Source organism: Haliaeetus leucocephalus, unplaced genomic scaffold (assembly GCF_000737465.1).
Source record: "Haliaeetus leucocephalus isolate CR32 unplaced genomic scaffold, Haliaeetus_leucocephalus-4.0 Scaffold140, whole genome shotgun sequence".
Taxonomy (NCBI): Eukaryota; Metazoa; Chordata; class Aves; order Accipitriformes; family Accipitridae; genus Haliaeetus; species Haliaeetus leucocephalus.
Window position 1 is genome coordinate 13,889,090 of NW_010972576.1, and position 20,357 is coordinate 13,909,446.

At 42.8% G+C, this 20,357-nt stretch overlaps 1 protein-coding gene and 1 long non-coding RNA gene across 2 annotated transcripts in view; one reads left to right on the forward strand and one right to left on the reverse strand.

The window, feature by feature from the left end:
- Positions 1-20,357, forward strand: part of ARHGEF38 (Rho guanine nucleotide exchange factor (GEF) 38) — a 38,235-nt gene that overhangs the window by 5,638 nt on the left and 12,240 nt on the right. The window contains exons 2-5 of the mRNA XM_010586221.1: positions 6,435-6,625; positions 9,217-9,340; positions 13,738-13,885; positions 16,908-16,925. Coding sequence (XP_010584523.1) covers positions 6,435-6,625; positions 9,217-9,340; positions 13,738-13,885; positions 16,908-16,925 — 481 coding nt within the window. The remainder of the gene's footprint in view (positions 1-6,434; positions 6,626-9,216; positions 9,341-13,737; positions 13,886-16,907; positions 16,926-20,357) is intronic.
- On the reverse strand, positions 798-19,190 carry LOC104843331. Its single transcript, XR_775549.1, has 6 exons — positions 19,063-19,190; positions 17,494-17,637; positions 3,549-3,681; positions 2,786-3,210; positions 2,538-2,642; positions 798-1,910 (listed from the first exon to the last, which is right to left on the reverse strand). It is a non-coding gene; the product is annotated as an uncharacterized LOC104843331 (long non-coding RNA).

Consider the following 20,357-nt stretch of genomic DNA (forward strand, 5'->3'; position numbering starts at 1 on the left):
AGTTTGCTTGATGTAGTTATTGGCACATAAATGTTTGCAAGATCAGGGCAGATTAAGAGACAGTGTATCATGGGGATAGATGCTATCAACCAAAAAAGGCAGACCATGAAAAGGAATTTAAAACATAGTTCACTCTCTGTTAGGTTTTGGACAGATTGTTGGGTTTTGTTAAAAATCATATACCAAACTTGTGCTTGCTGTGAAAAATGAGCTATAGAAAATGGCGGGTTTCCAGAAGGAATCAGAGATCACATTTGCAGTTTTCAGCAAGACAATGCATGCTTTGAAAACACTTCTTGTTTTACAAATCTATGACATATTAACTCCCTTATAACTTTAGCTGTGAATGGGTCAACTACAGTGTTATTAAATGACTTGCACATGCTTCAATTTAAAATACATCAGTGATATACCTGTAATAGATACAGTGATTCCAATTGCACAGCTGCTGCAATATATTGCCTCAGAGCTCATATCTGAACCCGAATTTCACGTTTTGCCTGTGTCTAGTTATGAGAAATAACCAACACCAGAAATGACGCAGAAACCTGTGAAATTATACAAATTCCTGGAAAGTTGCTATCCCCTAGTATACAAAAGCCTGGTCAGATGCAACTCATCCCCCTTCGCTCCATCACAAGCAGGGCACCTTCCTCCATCCCGTCCTTCTCCCTGCCTGCAGAGCACACCGCTTCTTCCCGCGTGGGCTGCCCATGCCCACAGCTTCTCGGCACCTCCCGCCAGGAGTAAAGATCCTCCGCGCCTCTCCCCAGTTCCTTATTTGCTTTGCACTGTACTTACTGATTAACTTTCTATGGACTACAATGCAGATAATATCCCATTTCACTGTGAAATGTATTGATCTTTGGAGCAGCTGGTTTGCTCAAGTACAGTAAGGAGTAAAAGTCCAGATTATTTCCTGAAGTGCAGGAGATGGCTTGATGAAGATACCTGCCTGCGCTCTGTGATGAGAAATCACAATCTAACAAATACTTCTATTTTCTCCTGTGCAAATTTAAGCTCAGAGCATCTAATTCTGTTAACTTGCGCTGCAATAAAGCCGGAATTAATCCTTGAACTTATTGCAGTGGAAGCCAGGCTGGGAAGCAAGCTCATCTTTTCAGAGCAGAATCCATTTTGTGCTGCTGTGTTTGCACAGCGCTTAGCACAAGCAAGTCCTGCCGTGTGGCTTAGGACTCTTAGGAGCTACTGCAGCATAACTAGTAACAGCAACCGGGGTAAAGGAGTGAAGACTAGAACCCAAGGAGGTTTATGGATCCTTCTCTGACCATATTAGCAAATGTTCTATTATTTGGCATACTTTGTGTTGTGAGTCACACAGCTCACAGTTGGTACAGTTAATCTGTGCCAAATCTTGAAGCGCATGTGTCCCGAGGGAAGTGGTTCAGATGCAGACCTTCCTTGGTTCTTACTTCAGTAACATATTAGCTCAATGCCACAGGAGTGGTATATTTATACCGGTATATGACACACTGGAAAGGTTTATTTGTAAGTATTGGCACTAACAATAAGGGCATTCTTCTGTCACCTGATGATAAGCTTTCTTCCCTTCCACCGCGGTCACATGGGATCTCTCTGTAGTCCTGTCAGCACACATATAATTAAAGCGGTCTGCTGTCAAGGAATTGAAGAAAGAACTTGTGTGTTGAATGTAAATATTTTCTGTACCTTATGGAACAGAAAAATGATCAAACATTGAATGACCTAATTGCAAGGAAGTCTCTGATGCAGATTTTATGAGCGAACCTGTTGCCCAGGAAGACTGGTGCAAGGTCATTCTGGTCCTGCGGTGTTGTCCTCCTGTGTTCGGAAAAGGGGCTTTTTGCATGTGTAACTCCCAGCCTGTGTGCAACAAACCCGCTCCTGAACAATGCTGCTGTTATGTGTGTCTGTGAGTAGAAGAAGAAAAGGCATTTTCCACAACCCTCTCCCAATCCTTTTGTATCTCAGTGCTCAACTTGGAGTTCAGTGGATCTAATTCGCACCATGTTTGCACAGTATTGGGCTGTAATAACTCTGGTGCAAAACTATGACACCCCTATGAAGTGGTCCCTCACAAGGGGATGGGTATCGGGAGTAAAACTCCTTGTGTATTAGCTCATGTGATGTACTTCTCCCACATGCAGTGGGACACTCCATCCTTTCCCACTGCTTGTCCCATTTCAGGCTCCCTCACTTCCAAGGATCCCAGTGTGCCTGTGCCCCGCAGCTTTCCTGGCACTCGCAGTAGAAGCAGGGGTGTAAGGGGCAGAGCCGGGGCTGCGGTGTGAGGGTAGATGCAAGGGGGGAGAGGAAAGCTGCCACAGCAGCAGTCTCTTGAACTTGGCTGCCTGCATTTCATTCCCAAATCCAGCTGATAAAAGCTGGTGTACATTCCTGTGTGTAATACCTAGGTTATCTGAGGGTACAGGCTATCTGAGGACTTGCTTTCACAGAGGAGTAATTTTGTCCAGGGTGGTGTGAGACTCAGGGTTCACACGTAAAAACACAGTAATGCTGTAATTTGTTTGTTATACCTTGATAACTTTTGCCTTCACTGCTCCCTTGCGCCAGGCAAAATCCCTGTATTGGCAGAGCGTGAGTGCAGAACTTGCATTCCTTTGGCGTCCTCCAAATGCTGCCTAAAAAATGAAAAGGCCTGTTACTCACTCTATGCACCAACATTACTCTATTTGTTGCTATATTCTGTGCCAGTGCCTTCACTTCCAGATGGAATGGGTCCCGTCCCCAAGGGCAAATGTAATATCCAACCTGAGCATCTTACCTGGGAGGAAGGATGGATAGAGCAGACCTCTTGGAGCTGCTCACTCTCTAGGTGGGAAAGCCAGGGAAATTTACACGCATAGATCTTGCAAACCTGCTATGGCTGCTCCTCCGGTCACTTGCTGTGGATCCCCCAACACCTCCCCTGGGCCTAGAAGAGAGCTGCTGCATTTGCACATTGCAAGCTCTATTCCTCCATGCTCTCATTGCATTGCTGGGTGTCTCCATCTGGGGGATATTTTTAGACTTCACACTTGCAAGAAACTGTTTTTGTAAGACGTGGGGCTGCTTTGTCCATGTCATCACATAGTGAACCTCTTGTTTTGTGCAACTAGAGCCGTGTACTTCAATACACAGCAGGACAACCAAAGTCGTCACTTTCCTCTCCAAAGCAAAGTCCTCCAGAAAGGCGACTCCTGCCGATAACTGACATAACAAAGCAACAATTGCAAACATTACCTTATTACCTTTATATTTTTATGCCTACTAAAAGTACCAATTACATTTTTTGTAAACTGGTCTTAAGACGCAGCTGTCTAATAAACCATTCAACAGACAGTTTTTTTATTTTTTCTAAACCAAGCATCTCTGAGGACAAATGAGCCAAATTCTTACTGTAATAGTTAATCCTCAGCAATGTCTTTTCTGGCTAATCCTCTCTCTCAAACCATTCTGGGGCTGGTACATGTTACCAGGTAGAAACGAGTCTGCTTATATTCCAGATATGCACTTGCTGTTTGTACATTCATTAAACTTTCACTTACTCCACAAGGATTTCAGCAAGCTACTAATGTTCTCAAACTGGTCAAAAGCAATCAGCTGAACATGAAATCACAGGTTTTGGCTGTAATCATCACTTCAGGATCTTGCTGTTGCATTCTGTAGAGACAGACATGCCTGAAATGAAAAAGTGAATGTATTGAGTGAAAATGGAAAATTATATTACTTTTAACAAAAGGATACATTTATTAAGAAACATGTTTTCTATAAGGAAACAGCATCTACTTGGTATTTCTCATGGTTATTTCCTCCTGTTGAGAATAGTTTTTCTTTCCTGGCATTATTATCTATCATGCAATAAGGATAATAGATGAGCCCTGACATAATTCAAGAATCAAATTTGATCAGGACAATCTAATGACATAAGCTGAAAGAACAGCCTCTCGAGGGATTGTGACTTCAAGCCTGAAGTGGGATACAGTGGCTTTATTTTGCTCATATAATGCCCTCCCCTGCCAGCAGTACAAAAGATTAGGAAGTTCTTTTGCACAGCATCTTGTGTTTACCTTCAGATTTCATCTGATATTGTAGCAGTGCTGCATGTGAGATGAAACAACACTTCTGAGATCTTCCAGGATGTCTGGTCCTCCCTGTACTTTCTCAGGAGTCGCCCTGAACTCTCGCATACAGTCACATACACACAAATGTTTTCACACCCAAACTCAAGAAAAATGCTGATTTTGGTGCAGAACTGGATCAGAACTGGATTGTTCATGTGGTTCCTTGTGAATTTATAAGCGTGGTTACATACTGTAAGTTTTTTAGAGGAAAAAGTACCTGCCATTTTAGCACGTAAGCAGCAGGCAAGGTGGTCTCATTCTGCAACCCTAGCAGAAAATTGCCCAGAGGGAGCTGTGGAGTGATACTGGTACCTTCGCTAAAGGGCAGAGTCTGTTTCGTCCAGCACACAGCACCTTTGGTAGATGAGCTCTGCAGCAGTGCAAGCTCCTGTGCAGTCCATGCACTCACACCAGCACGGACTCACTAGGGCAAGATTCAGCTTAAAATTCTTTTGATAGCCCAAGCCTTGCGGAGAGGAGATATCCTCATTATTTTATTGTCTGTGTGCAAATTTGATGACAAAATGTTCATACCTGTGTTATACACAGACTTTAAGGGTAAAAACTCAGAGGTAAAAAGTACATCCAAATACAAAAATGTCTGAAAAAACAGTCCCCTCTCCCCTGTTTGTTTGGGTTCCTTGTCCTTGCTGTTTACAACTAGCAGTACAGAGGCAGAGGTGCAGTCCCAAAAGCAGCTATTTAAAACATTAACTGTGGTCACATCAGTCTCACTAGAAAACCTGATGGGAGAAGCATTAATAACAAAACTGTCCATTCTGAATATCAGTGGCCAGCATAATTGTAGAAGGGGTTGAGGATGACGGTACATTGGATTCATAACATTTTACACCTCTCAGCGGAAGACGGCTCAAAACCCTCTCTCCTGAAAGCTGCTTGGTTTTCCCACAAGTCCAGCTCCAGGTTATCACCTACAGCGTTGGCCAGTGTTGTAGAGGTGAGCTGCACGCTGTTTGACGCTCACTTGAGCACTCGTGACCTCACCCTTGACAATCAATTCAAACAACTGCAATATATTCAGTATTGGCTATCAGCGAGCAAAGCATCAAATACTGCTTCCTATTGCCTCATTATACAGTATGCTCCCTACAAGAAGTTGACATGAAGGCATAGCAGTCTGATCCTCAGCAGAGATTCCCATCCTTTGCTGCTGAGCAATAAAAGCCCATGCTGTCAAAGCACGACCTGGGTAATGCAGACACCAGTACGGTAATGACATGTCCATCTTTGTTGGTACTCTGCACCATCTTGTGGCTAGCAGAAAAACACCAGAATAGCCGCTGAAATCTTTCACTTGTGGGTTTTGTTTTGTTTTTTTTTTCCTGTGTGTGTTTTTCCTAACAAAAAATACAGATTGTCAGTGTACACAGATAAAATCCAGTGCCCTTTGTACAGCTGACATAGATGTCTGCAGGCTGGCTTACAAACCAGCAAAAGGAAAGATCATCATTACAGATAAGTAGATTGTGTGCAGGTCCTGAAGCATACATAAATTACCTATCTGTAGAAGACTTGCTTGCATTTCCATGTATTTGGAATAAATTGGATATTCTAGGTCTTAAGTATGGAAAAACAGTTAAGAGTTTCCCAATCCCAATGATCTCTGTTGTTCCAAGAAATGTTTGTTATTGATCATTAAAGGTTTTCTCATATTCTCCTGTAATTCCTTTGCTTCTTTCAAAGAAAACTTTTTAAACAGAATTACAGGTTTCATCATCATCATTAGTAACATTATCTTCATTTGAAAGTTAGTCTTCCAGTACCTGCAGCCCTCAGCCTCCCATGACCAGACTCAACTTTATATTGTACAGAAAAAAGGTTATTCCAGTGAAGCTTATTTATGGTAAACACAGCCTTTTTCTTCCACAGGAACACATTTTCTCCCATCCTCCAAATCTAATAGGTGTCAGGCTGAGACTGTTTTCAAAGGAGTAGAAGGGCATCAGCTATCCTTGAATTTCAGTGTGACAAGGATAAGACTCCTGTGCTCCATGGAAAATTTCTGCCCACATACATAACATCAAAGCCAGGGGAGCCGGTGATGGGTTATCCCCTTAGCACCAAACGGACGGTTTCCTTTGCCAAACCTGTGTCCGCTTTTAGAGGAGGGAGATGGGATGACACTCAGTCTGATCTGGGATTGCCATTTCTTATGCTTCTTTTCTGCTCCCTATGGCGACTTGGGAGTTTCCAACAGGCACCGGTTACGTTCCCCCACGGTTGCGCAGGGCGAGCTGGGTGAGCACGCGGGATTACAGCGCTCCTCACAAATCTCCCTCTTTTAAACAGAAAAAATGGCCCCTCAGGCAGGGTCCTCAACCCCCACCACTTCACTGCAGGAGGACGAAGAACAAGTTAGCAGACGCATGATGGCCAAGAGGGTGAAAATCATCGCAGAGCTCGTGCAGACGGAGAAAGACTATATCGGCGACCTGGATCTCTGCATCAAGGAAGTGATTCAGCCCCTGAGGAAGAAGCAGGTGAGCACCGGGGGCGGAGGACGAGGCGGTGACGTCAAAGGTCTCAACTCACCCACGTTCTGCTTGCGGATAATCTTAATGCGAGCGCAGGTGTCAGAGCGAGAGTGACATGGTGCCGGGAGCAGGTCTGGAGCTAGTTTTCCAGAAAGGGACGTGCCAGGGCTGTAGTGAGGAGAGCGGGAAGTCAGATACGCTCCCGACACTTACCCTGCACTTGCATAAAACCTGCATCAAGGTACTTGCCCAGAGGGCAGCTTGAATGCTATATCCCTGCTTGTGGGCTGCAATAGCAGCTTCCACCTCTCCATACTGCTCTGTTATTATAACACCTGGCACGTGCCCTGGCAGACCTTTACTGGCACCTCCAAAAGCAGTAAAAAACAAAAAACCCAAGTCTTTTCCGTGATAACCTGGAATGGCATGGACCTCCCCATCAAGGATAAATTCAGTCGTAAAGATGACTTTATCAAGCCTTTCAGACAGCTGTGGTGGAGAAATACCATGCCTGACAGACCAGTGAGCACTTCAGAAATTTGCATTCTACACAGAAAAGGTACTTTTAAGAAGGAAGGCTCATAAACTATCTTTCAGGCAAAAGATTTTATTAGGCCAATGATACCCATTTTCTTTTTCAGCTGAGACTTCAAAGAGCACCTTTTCCTGAACGGTATTTCAATTTGTAGGAAAATGTGCAGCCAAAAGCTGGGAATAGAAGAGGTTGTCCAGAGAAAGATTAGTACTTGTGGGGCCTGCAACATAGCATTCACAAAGGCTGCATAAATGATATCTGCTGCTAATACAGAATAAAAATAATTTTAAACAGACCTTAAACCAAGTATTCTGTACGTAGGGTTTCTTATGAAATTGGTGACTAAATACAGCTGCAGAGACCAAAGTGTTTTTAGATGATATTGGCACTGCCTCTCCAGGAAATGCTGTGGACAGCTGAAGCCCATGCTGTTTAAGCTCCTGCAGGACCTTTTTTGTTTCTTAAAACTCTGTCAGAGTTTGTTCCAACCCATTTTCAGGAGAGCTGGCATCTGCTGGCATAACTTTAAGGAGTTCTTGACTTCTTCCTCCTCACTTTAAGGAGTTCTTGACTTCTTCTTCTTCTTCCTCACTTGTTCACCTACTTAGAAGTAGTCTCCACTTGACTACCTCCCCAGCCTGGCCAGCACTGAGCAAGCGTATTCCCTGGTTGAACTCATTGAGATTTTTGACAAGTGTGCTGTATTCTTTTGCTCTTTTCCAGCCAACTGAAAACATACATTTTTATTCTGTCCTTTGTCACCATATTAATGTGTGTAAGTGTTCATGCACAGCTTAGTTCCCAATACTACATAGGCATTGTGCTGGAGAGGAGGTCAGAAGTCCTGTGCTAGATGTATACAAGAAAAGTAATTTAGAGATTATAACTGTTTTAATTTAATAACCTCTGCATTTTTGAAAGGCTTTCGAGAATGCTTTATGGTTTTAAGGCTAGTTCTCAGATAAACTACCGTACTGAAATTTTGTAATGTGTTTAGAGAAGGATAGCATTTAGAAAATTGACCTAGCAATGAATCTGTTTCATATTTCCAAAGGGATAAAATGTGTTTTAGCCCCTGTAATACTTACAAAGAAATTAACTGCATTAGTACTGAAAGTGTATTTCTGATTCTGTTACAATAGCATGCAATTTGATCCTCCTGGCATCTGGTAAGCTGCTATGTAAGTCAGCAATTATGTTTCTAATGGAGAGATAAGTTCAGAGGGTATCAATATGGATGTTAAAATCTTGCCTTTGTTCTCAGTATTACCACATTACCACTGGCTATTGCCAATTGTCCTGGAATATTAACTATTGCCCTGCTGTGCAAGGAAATTAATAACTACTGCATGAAAAGTATGTGTCCTGGAAATTTTTTACTTGGTCTAAAATGAGTAGGGACACGGAACCAAATTTTCTGTTGGTATAAACTGGTGAGGTTCACTGAAGTCAGTGTTGTGCGCCCAGGCTCTGTGGGAAGCTCTTTAAGTTATATTAATACCCAGAATTGTAGATGTGTTTGCTTTAGTGGAAATTATATGATCTTAATTGTATTTTTGGATTTACAGGACAACTAACTTTAAATGGTACCACCATCTAGAAGTCTTTGTACCTGGTAGCTGGCACCAAAGCACCAAGGTCTGAGTTTATGTAGCGGCCTCTGTTAGCAACTGGTAATTAGGGAATCAAATCCACTGTCAAATGTTCTTTTCCTCAGTAGGAAAGTAAACAAACATTTTAAAGCCAGCTACGGATCTTTTCTTTATTCAGATGATAATATTTATTTCCTTCCTAGCTAAACACTTTCAGATTAGGAATAGTTCAAAATAAGGTTAAAAGAACTTGATAACATTCCCTTTGTTAACTGCGTCAATCATATTATACTAATCTGAAAACTGTATACATGTCCTTGAAGTCACAAGGAGGATGTTTATAGGAGGTTTTGCAGAAGTGGTGCTTCCTGGAGTGTTGAACACCCAGAGCATAGCAAAAGAAGGTCTGTAATACACAATGTCCTTCTTTATCCTTCGTCAGTAGCTGCTTAATATTTGTATTCCATTAGATTGCTCACTTTGACGTGGATGGCTTGTTTAGCAACATTGAATTGGTCCATCAAGTATCAGCCAAACTGCTGTCACTGTTGGAAGAAGCCACGACAGATGTGGAACCACCCATGCAAATAATCGGTATGTTTACTGTCCTCTTGAGTTCTACAAAGCTACGTGAAAGAATAAACATAACACTCTCCTGTCCTCTACCCTCATCAGACTTAACTAGTACCACTCTCAGAGGCTAACATGCTACAAGCTGTCCATAATGACACAGGAAAAATGACATGTGAAACCTCTCCAGTTGCTCTACTGTACTCATATGATCATGATGCTCTTTTTCCATCCATCTGCATGTTGAGGGGGAGGAAGGAAGAAGAGAATGACTTTAGCATGAGTAAAAACTGCAGCACTGAGTTATGCCACATCCTGATAATATCCTTTTAATCTACTTTGATATTGCCTACCTAACTCTGCTCACGCTTACACCAACTCTTATATTGCATACTCATAATTGTGCCATTCAAGAAAAGCATTAAAAATGATTGTAATAATAAACACATCACTACCCCACCCCTCCCAAGCATTGTAAACATGTATCTACTGGCGATATAATTCATGTAAGAGGTGGTTAACAGGTGTGCTTAACAGGGACGTGGTCAGTAAAGGCAAGGAAGCTGTAAATGATAGGAAGTTTGTGGGAATCTGTGCAGGAATGTCTGTAAGGATCATGGGTGTTTTCAGCAAATGGGTTGGTGCTGGATATGTCACGACAGTCACACATTCTGCAGGTCAGGCCATGAATATTAAGGCTATGATCTATACACTTGACATTCTGGCACAGCTGGAGAGGTTTAAGAAGTTACTACTCATCAGCTCTCCCGTAACTGCTTTTTCAGTGCAGAGGCAGTAGGTGATCCACCTTAAGGGATCAGGTGAGAATTCTTAATTTGCTTCAGTGCAAAGTCAGCCAGTTTAGTTTAAAAAACTTCCAGCCATGATTCAGAGGTCAGGGAGGTTCTTTCTTCCCTAAACTGACCACATACCACAGGTAACATGCTATTGAAAGGACCCCTCTTCTCGCAAATAATGGGATAAAAAATTATTGGTTGCCTTTTGACTAAGAAACATGATATTAAAACATATAAGGCTTGGGAAAAGTATTAATCCTAGCATGTCTCAATCTGTTTTGCCAAGGCAACAGCTTAACGTAGTTTGATGCAACTGTGTTGTTTGGCGGTATTTCAATAAAAGTGCATCATGATGAGTCATACCCTTAATAACCGATGTTCTATTCTAGCAGGAAGTGCCTTTCTCGCAGCCAAGAGAATCTTCCTTTTAGTTCCCTGCCACATGCAGAAGTAAAGACAAACAATTTCATCCATCTATTAGGGTGTATTTCTCCAGAATCAGACAAAGAACCATGAAAATGTATGGGATTGTGGATCACAGAGTTGACTAACTTATGGCAGGGAAAAAGATGGCAAGTAAGGTGTGAGATGTTCTTCCAAAGGCTGAGACAAAAGTAGGGAGAATAATTGCATCACTGTAAGCAATAAACTAGTAAGTTTGCCATCTTCTAAAAGTATATCAAGGTGATAATTTTGTTTTCAGCATCTTCATAATCAGTGTAAAAGTTTTTAAAGACAGCCTATAGAAAAAGCAGGCTGAGAATGTTTAACACACCCATCATATTCTGTCATTTTTATGGTATGTAAGCATCTTGCATTGAAATATCTTACTTTGGAAGGCAACCCAGTCATGGTGAGGTTGAGAACTGCTGATTCACTGGTGTGAAAACAAAACAATGTGGTTGCTCATATTCATATTGTATTTTAGTATATGTTCTCCACATCTTATGCTATGTCCACATTGATGAGTAGTAATGTCCAATAGGAACAGACTTGTAGAGTGAAACAGTTGCTGATAAGGTCCTGGTATCAATACCACACATTTCAAGAGGTTTTACTTCAGACTGGCTGCAGCCTATTTCTGTGGATTGAGAGATGCCCTTTATGGTTGGACAGCATAAGATGTGCCCTCGGAGTGCATCTTCTGGTAATTACCATCCTCAAAGGGATCCGGTTTGTGTGTCTGTGATGGCTCCACCACACAGCCAAGGCATGGGAGATGAGGAATACTGAGAGACTGGCTTCAAAAGTCCTCTCCTAATCTGAGCTAAAATGCTATTGTAGACGGACCTTTTGTGGTGCTTGGTCTTCTGATGCTAAACGCCACTGAGGTTGAGTACCCTTTCTAGTTCTCTCCTGTATTTTCTCTCCTCTCTGTTCTGGATACTGTATACAGAGGAAAATGAAGACTTAGTATCCTTAGCCCGGCTTTAGCTATTAAAGCCCTTCTTCTTCCCTCTCCCACTACTGTCCATATGGGAAGCACTGCTGAAAGCCACAGGGAGAAACTGTTTCTGTCGCTCAAGCCTTCCTCCTGGGATTTTCTCTTTGAGACTGATGACCAGCACACTTAAGAAGAGACATGAGGCAGATTTGCATCTGTCAGAGTGCGCAAAAGACTCCGTGTTTTTAAAGCTGTGCCCAAATACAATGTAGTTTTGGTCCATAAAGCAAGCTCCCACAGTGATATGCCCAAAGCTCATCTGATTCGGTCCATATGGCTCAGAGCCAAGAAGGGCTTTAGGCTTAAGAAATCCATCTGCTTTTAAAAGGCCCTATCTGTGAAATCAGCACATAATTTTTCTCATCATTGAGCATCAATGAAAGTATCTGTCATTGTGGCACAATACATCAGTGAACAGATCTCGCTCATCTCTTTCATTCTGGAGAAGAGAATGATAATTTCCAGCCTCTAGTATATGCTGGAATGAGCTGTAAGTCTACAGCTTGTATTTTTGCTACTGAAAACGTAACCTCACTTGAGGGCTTAGCATAGTACAGGCCGTGCTAAGTACTTGGAGCTCTGCTTAAAGTTAGTGAAAACTGTGAGAGCTCAGCATCTCCGAGAATCAGGTGCCAAGGGAGCAGGATCAAGAGAAAGCTTGTTAAGGTTTCCCCTTACACCGTTGGCTAATAAAGGCCTGTGTAGAGAGTTCATGGGAAAGTCAGGATGTAATGTGCATTGATAGCCATCAGCATTAGCATTAAGCACAAGACAGAGAAGACAGACAGCTAAAGAGCATTTAACTATAGGATGCTGGTGCTTTTCTGACTGTGGCCTTACAGTAACTAAAATCAACTCTTGTGGTCTTAGGTCCGTCATTGTTGTTCCCTTATTCACACCTTGAAACCAACATGCATTAGACAGCCCAGTTAACCTTCGCTGCTAGGGGAAAAAACCCAGAGCTGTGTTACTGTGGTAACTGAATCATTTTTCACTTTAAGATGGAGCAGTTCAGTGCAATGTATTATGAAACAGCCCACTCTGGTCAGGATGAAACATGCAGGATGCCTGACAGCTTGGCACTCACTCTGTGAATAAATAGAGAGCTCCCAATTAATGTGGCGTTTGGCTTTTAACTTTAATAATCATTGCTATAACTCAACAGGAATGTTTATAAAACATTGGACTGGTTGCCACATAGATGTAATTTTCAGTAAATGCCCAAGATGGGAGTTTTCACCATTGCTGTTGTTTATGACATGCATTTCCAAGGATGCTGATCAGGGTGCTGCTACGTAAGGCTGTAAGAACCGAATGAATGTCTCAGCAGAAGAGATGAAGCATGCCTTCTCTGCTTGGATAATATTTCTTACATATACAGAAACCAACACAGGAGTTTCAGGCTGAGAGAATTAGGCACCAGAATTAAATGGGAAATGTGTGCAGGACTACTTTAGTGCTTCTAAAATTCCCAGCTGTTCTTTGGGGGGAAATGGTGGTGTGGAGGACTCAAATGGAAACGTTTTCCCCCTTCAGTTGCATATAAACCTAGATACTGCATAAAAATGGCTGTCATCCATGGTGGTTTTATTTAATTAGGGGAGGGGTGGAGGTTGTTCCTCTGTCATGTGAAGAAAAATCTCTGTTCTAGACCATAACAATTGCCATTTCAGGATTTTGCAAAATAGATAAAAGTGAAATGGCTAATGGGAGATAGAGTCATTATTCCTGTTATAACCCATTTAAGTTCATATTCAGTTGAAAAAAAAGTCAAAAGGAAAATTATCAGGCTTACATTCACCCCTCCTGCCAGCCCACAGCACAAAAATGGTCTCCCCTGAACCGTTAAGCTCTCCAGTGTGGTTTCCACTGAAGGGACGTTAAGCTGGGGCAGTGAATTAGGGGGTTGTGTATGAAGGGGTGCGAGGTGTAGAGATTTCATGCCTTTTCCTGAGGGAATTTTTGTGCATTAACACTGATATAATGGTGCCTGGCTATGACAAAGATGAGCAGCTGAGAAATACATGTAATAAATAATGCACATAAACACGCAAGATCGTTTCTAAGGGAAGTAAAGTGGAAGCCAGCCTTTTTAGCTCACGGCTAATGTGGTGGAATAATAAAACTCCTTCTGAGATGCTGTTGTCTGGCTTGACATGCTTTGTTTTTCTCCTTAACAGGGGAAGTGTTCTTGCAGATTAAAGGCCCACTAGAAGACACATATAAAATCTACTGCTATCGCCATGATGATGCACACACCATGCTGGAATCCTATGAAAAGGATGAAGAACTGAAGCAGCATTTAAGACACTGTGTACAGTCCTTAAAGTAAGATCTTTTCAAATGATGATTTCCGTCCATAGTCAGTTGCCTGGCAGGGAACATTTTAAATGGATGTAGATGAAAGGTCCCCTGTAAATCCAGAGTTTTATGAAGCTTGCTGGGAGCTCTGGCTTATGCTGCTTTCATGAAAAGATGACAAGCCAGGGGCCATGATTAGATTTCTTTCTCTCTGAGATGGCCAAAAATAGCTCAAGAAAGGTTGCTCTTCCCTTAGCTTTAGTGCCCCATAATGGTGAAAAAAATGCTGCATCATATCATGGGCTATGGGGAACACCTTGCCCAGCTCCCAGGAAACATGCTGTCCCTGTCTTCAGCAATTGTATTGCTTGAATTAAAATAGCCTGTAATAGAGCTGTTCACACACACTGGTGTTTCTGGACCCCTGTTTGCAAGGCCCCAGGGATCTGGAGCGGCTGTGGGGTGCCGGACCTCTCATGACGGGAGTATTTGAGAGCGAGCAGCATTGGAGCAAGCTGCCAGGACCCACCAGTGGCATGTGCTTTGCTTTGTGCCGTGAGCTCCAGTGCCAGCCCCTTGGGGAAATGTGTCGAGAACTGGCAATGCCGCAGAATAACGGATCCATCTTTCCTCCAGCGCAGCTTCCTGCTGCAGCCATTTGCAGGAACCGGCTCATCCACTCCATGGAGAGTGCTTCTCTTCCACCCATAAATCCCCTTGCCCCCTCACTTTCCCGAAACCATCACACAGAGCTGTCAGGAGGGAACGCACCACAGTCTCTCAGATCAGAGGTCTAGCTCCAGCTCCAGGAAAGGCCCATGCTGCATGCTTGTAGGAGAGATGTAAAGCTATCACAAATAATGGAGTGCACATCAGCAACAGATATTTCAACCACACGCCAGTTAGTGATCAGTCTGCAGAGATGTGTTAAGACTTAGGAGATGGGAAGTATGTCCAAGTGAAATCTGGAAAGAGTGGTGCAGGAAAATATTACCCACATCAGAAGAGAAATATTCACTCTGAAGACAGGTTATGTTGAAAATAAGGGTTATTTTGTGCAACATGTCCAGTTATTAAATACATAACAAAGTATATGTGCAGGGTACTTAGGTTTTAGCTACCCTGGAAGTTGAAAGAAATAGATTTTCATATAAACTCAGGCTTTCAGGCTCATGGATGGCCAGGTATCTCCCCTAAGGGGGTGTTTTAGTTGCTGATGCCTACAATATTCTTTTCTGGCTAATCAAGAGAAGCTGCTACTGTCATTCATTCATTCCTGCTGCTGAGGCAAAGGGACATGGAAGGAAATAGAGATAAAAGATAGCATCCACGTACATGCTAGGGTGGATGCTGCCACTTGAATTCCAGAGCCAGCAAGAGGAGCTCCTGTTCCGACATCACAGCTGGGATTTGTGAAGAGAAAGGATATTTTGTGCTGAGCCATTGTAGCCTTTGCTAGCAGGAAGTGACAAAGCCTTCCTCACAATGAAGCCTTGTTTTGTCTTGTTCTTTCCTGATTAGCCTTTAAACAGGAACCAACGAAAAAAGCACTGGTGCATGTATACTACAGTGTGGTTTTTCCTGGTGCCTAAAGATTGCAGCCAATTCAAATATTAAGACCTGAAAGTGCACACTGAAATGCAGAGCTGTGGTCACCTAAACCTGTGATTGAACTGATTGGAGAATACTTGCACGAGGAAGAAAATTATGCAGCATTTTTACCAAATAAGTTATAGGCTGTTTTCCGTTGTGAGACATAAATGCAGGGGCTGGTGACGACTATTCTTGAAAAATGTTTACTCTTAAATAATTCTTTTTTTCCTTGGAAAGAATATTGTTCCCTTTTTAAAAAAATTAAAATGGGCTAACGTTTACTAGGGGCTTCTGTTCCTCAGCTGAGTAATATCTGCCATGTGAAAAACAACTTCTGTATCAGGAGCAATTTGAAAGTGGCACTCTGCACATCTGTACAGACAAATCAGATTTAATTAGGCATGCTGAGATTCCTATTCCTCCTGTTGACTGAAGAGGAGAAATTCCATCCCAATATGTAGGTGTCTGCCTTGGAGACATGTGCAAATCCAAATTCTGTAGAGTCCCGTTTTTCAGCAGCGATTATGCAAACTGGGGATGTTGTTTGCTAGCTTAGCCAAAGAAATGCAGCTGGTAAAAATGAAAGGATGCTGGCAACTACCTGCTCTGCTTTCAGCCTGAAGTAGCTTGGTCAACTAATACAGGGACAGAGGGACGTTATAAGCACGCAAAGTGCTGACAGTGCAGAAGCAATGAAAGCAGCAGCTTCCAGATGCTCAGTTAGGCACCAGTGGGTAAGGGGATAAGAGTGCAAGCAGTCAAAAGGCAGTGGCTGACAATGTGATGTGAGGAAAGCTTAACGCACAGATGGAACGACATTTTGGTTCCCTTGCATTTGAGTGAATTCATACCATAAGGAAAATACTCTATGTGCATGTTTGCGTGTTTCCAAACTACAATTGTACGTCCCTGCTGCTTTCAGTAGATGTATCGACACCATCCTACTCTGAAGAGGTTTCAGTTGATGTGTAGCCTACAAAAAACTTAGCAGCTTCATTGATTCTATATCCTAAAAGCTTGAAATGTATTCTTTCTCATTGAGAAATACATTTCTATTTAAGGAGAGTAGATGGGAATGTATGTAAAGTGTAAGAATGATGTTGAATTTTACTTTTTGTATTAAGGACTTGATGTTACTTACTGTTGTTAGTGCACTGACCCAAACTTCCTTCTCTAACAGTGTTAGGACAAGGCTGGGTCTTACAGCCAAAGACAGGTTTCTGACAATCCTTTCTCATTTGGGGCTGTCCTTTCAAAAAGATGTAGGGCCAGATTCACCGGTACCCTCTGGCTGTTTTGTGCAGTTCTGTTGACACATAGCAGCCATAAACCTAAGTTAACTGGCCAGTTACGGCTGCTCTGTGTCACTGAAGTGTATCAGAGAATCTGGCTCCTGATCTGTATAAATCCTTTTAGGAAGAATCTAATGTGTGTTTTGTTTTCTTCTCTTTTGCAGAAAGATATATGAGGAAGAGTAAGTATTACGCCTTTCTTAAATGTAAAATAATCTTTAAAGTATCTTTTATTTATCTTCAGTATGCTTAAAACTGTACATGTGGAAATTTTAAGAACACAAGCCTTTTGTGTCAGTATAACCCATAGATTTTTCCAGGACATATGTGATAAAGACTCTCAGTTTTAATTTCCCTAAGCCTGTCTAGTTTTCTAATTACCACTGCACTAGCTTTGCAGTATCTTTCAAAGTTTGTGTTTTATGAAGCTACTTAATTTGGTTGCCAACTCATTCGGAGTCCTTTATTATCACCTCACTGTCTTATAAATGTGCTTTGAGAGCTCTGAGGTCCGCGAGGTCAACAACATAGTGTCAGTCTTTGAAATCCAGACACTCGGAAACCATTTTGCATAGGCCTCTGTAGACCTGTTACAATACACATTAGGTTCACAGGTAAAGCTACTTCTAAGGTGACAACCCCTTCGATAGCCCTATATGAGAAGTCCACCTTAGGATCTTCCCTCTGACGGAGGCTGGAAGAACATCAGAAAAGAACAAACTCTTTGCAACGGTTTGCCAGAATACTCACCCAGCCACCAATAACTTGTGGTTAAGGGACTTCTGTGCCAAGTGCGACATCTTTGAAAAGCTATAAAGGAAGGTTTATCACAGCTGTAGTTTCTGGACATCCAGCAGGCTGGGATCATTGACATGCAGCATCTCCTGAAGTTACCTGCAGGGAGAGGTCAGAGGAGGGGTTAACTGAACTGAAGAAAATGACTACAACCCCCGACAGAAATGTAAAGAGGGAAAAGAGGAGCAAGTGTGCTCTATGTTGGTAGGAGAGGAACACCTGTAAAGTCAGAGAATTTGTTAATCAGTCAGTCAATTGCACATCATAAGTAAGATCAGTGTAAAATTCACTTTGAAGGTTTTCAAGCTTTAGTCTATGACAGGAAATAGTTTTTCTGCATTTTGGTTTGATAGGGGACATTCTTGTATATTCCTGCCCCCCAAGGAGCAGGTGTCCAAAAGGAACAAAATATCCAGAGAGATATATCAAGATCATGTGAGACAGCAACGCATATAGAAATAGTGCAACACTGGCTGCTTTGCCTTGCGTAACCCTATCAGAAATGAATGCCTAGTTTTCTCCTTCAAACAGTTTCCAGTGGAGTGTAGGATACGACTTACTTTCTGAGATTAAACTGGCTCTTACAAAGCTGTGCAGAGTGCAATGAGCCAGGTTTAGCTGCAGGACCCTCCCTGAGCTTGGCTACCTTGCACGGTGTCATGGTGTTTGCCTTCCCCACTGACTGGCAGGGCACTCAGAAATGCCATCACCTGCAACTCAGCTTAGAGGTTGCAGAGTCTCAGCAGCCCTTGGGCAGGACCGTGCCCAAAAATCTGGTTAATGTTGAACTGGAAAATACAGCGTAACTCACCCCGAACGGTCTGTGATGTTGCTGCTCCCAGATTGCTTTTCATTGAAGCACGATCAAGAAAACAATTACATAAATACCAGGCAGCGCTGCCCTTTGCTAGCAGCTCGATAGGTTAAATTCTGCTTGGCTTAACAACTGTGCAGCCTCAGTGAATTCCCTGGGTTTGCATGAGAGTCTTACGGCACAGTGAATTATTTGCCCTACATGCCTTGTACCAAAATGAACTCGTGCACAGTAAACCTTGAAGCCTGTGACTTTAAGTCACGCTGCAGCCTATGATGCCTGCACACCATTTCAAAACTGCCAAGCTGAATACGACACCAGCTTCAGCCCTGCTGTACCCTACTGGCTATCGTGTTTGCCACTGGACCTAGTTGCTGGGTAATGAGAGCAAATGAAGCTAAATCCTGAATCACCTGTCTTTGCATAGCTCACCACCATGTGGTTTTTAAACAGGCGGGAATCTTTCAGCATGTGTGACTTTGTTTTGTTGGGAGGAGGGAGGAAGGGTATGCTGTGAAGCTCACTGCAGTTAAGCCAGCTGCATTTACTGCAGAGCTACAGTAATAATTTGTGATGAGATTAGTACAGCTACATATGACCTAGAATACTTGCTAAATTCACAATAACATGGGAGGGAAGGCTGAAGTAGCATCACAAATGAATTATCAACTTAATTTTCTGCACAATAGATGTCATAAGCCATTACTTGCCTGTTTCCGTCGCGTGGCAAGGCCGTGTCCTGCCCGGCGGCCGGGTGCGTCCTAACGGGGCGCATTGCAAACGGGCCTCGTCCAGGGAGAGTGGCTATCATCAGCCAATCTTGCTGCGGAGAATTAGATGAGTTGAACTTTGTGGCATTTAGCGCCCCAGGGAGTCATTATCTTATAACAAACCTACTATCTCTCGAACCATATTGCAAGACTGTGTCATGCAGATACGCGAACAGAGGGCTGTTTATCACTTGGGCAGCTGTCCAAAGTGCAACTATATAAAGAGAAGACACTTGAAGATTTTTTCATTCATGAGGCAGCTTTTATAGATTTGCATTCATGGGGCTTTTCAGAGAAAACAATAACAATTTAAGTTGGGTTTTTTTTTCATTATTGCTGCCAGAAGCTGAAAGAAGGGAAAATAGCTCTCTATATTTAATGTAGGATACAGGGGAAATGAGGGGTATTGAAATGATGAGAAGGTTTGGGGACATCAAGAAGCCTTAAAAGACATCTACTGTTAATTTTTTTCATGCAGAACTTTTTTACAGATAATGCCTGTGCGAGAGAGATGGTTTAAATATGCAGATGTCTCTTCTCAAAGGCATTCAAATTGTTAGTTAATTAGTCAGCAGTAGGGATTGGCTCTTGTACTTTTTATACATATAAAAGTGGGAATGAAAGCTTTTTTTTTTTTTCTCTTTTACTCTTTCTGCTGCACAAAACAATAGATGTCAGCCTGCAAAACCAAGTGGCTGTTCCCTGTTTTTTGTACTTTCCTTCTACGTTGTGTTATTCCATCTTTCCATATGCAGAGATCCTTCTTTGCCTGGCATTAACTCTTGCACAGTTAATGTCAAACAACCTTTTCCCCTCCAAAGCAGCCTTTTGGGGGCATGCAAATGGAAAGCTTGCTCTGCTTTACTGCCCTTCACACTGCTGCCAACAGCTCACGCTCACTTTCAAAGGGGAGGTCTGTGAGTCACAGGGAGTTGGTGCCGGCGCTGGTGCTAGAGGGTTGCCTGGTTTGCTCAGGAGCATGCGGTAACGAGGAGACACAATGGACACGTCTGTCCTGCTGCTGCTGGAGCCTCAGCAGTGGCTGGACCTGGCCCTAGAGCTTGGCCACCTGGTGTCACCTACTCCGGGGAGACCCCACGTTTCTACCAGCCACATGGAAGGTAATGAAGGCACGTGTGGCTCCGTCCTGCCCTTCCCTGTTTTCTTCCAGGCTGTCGTGATGACCTGCAAATGGCACAGCCTCTCCCCTTCGAGCCCAGAGAGCCTGAGCAAAG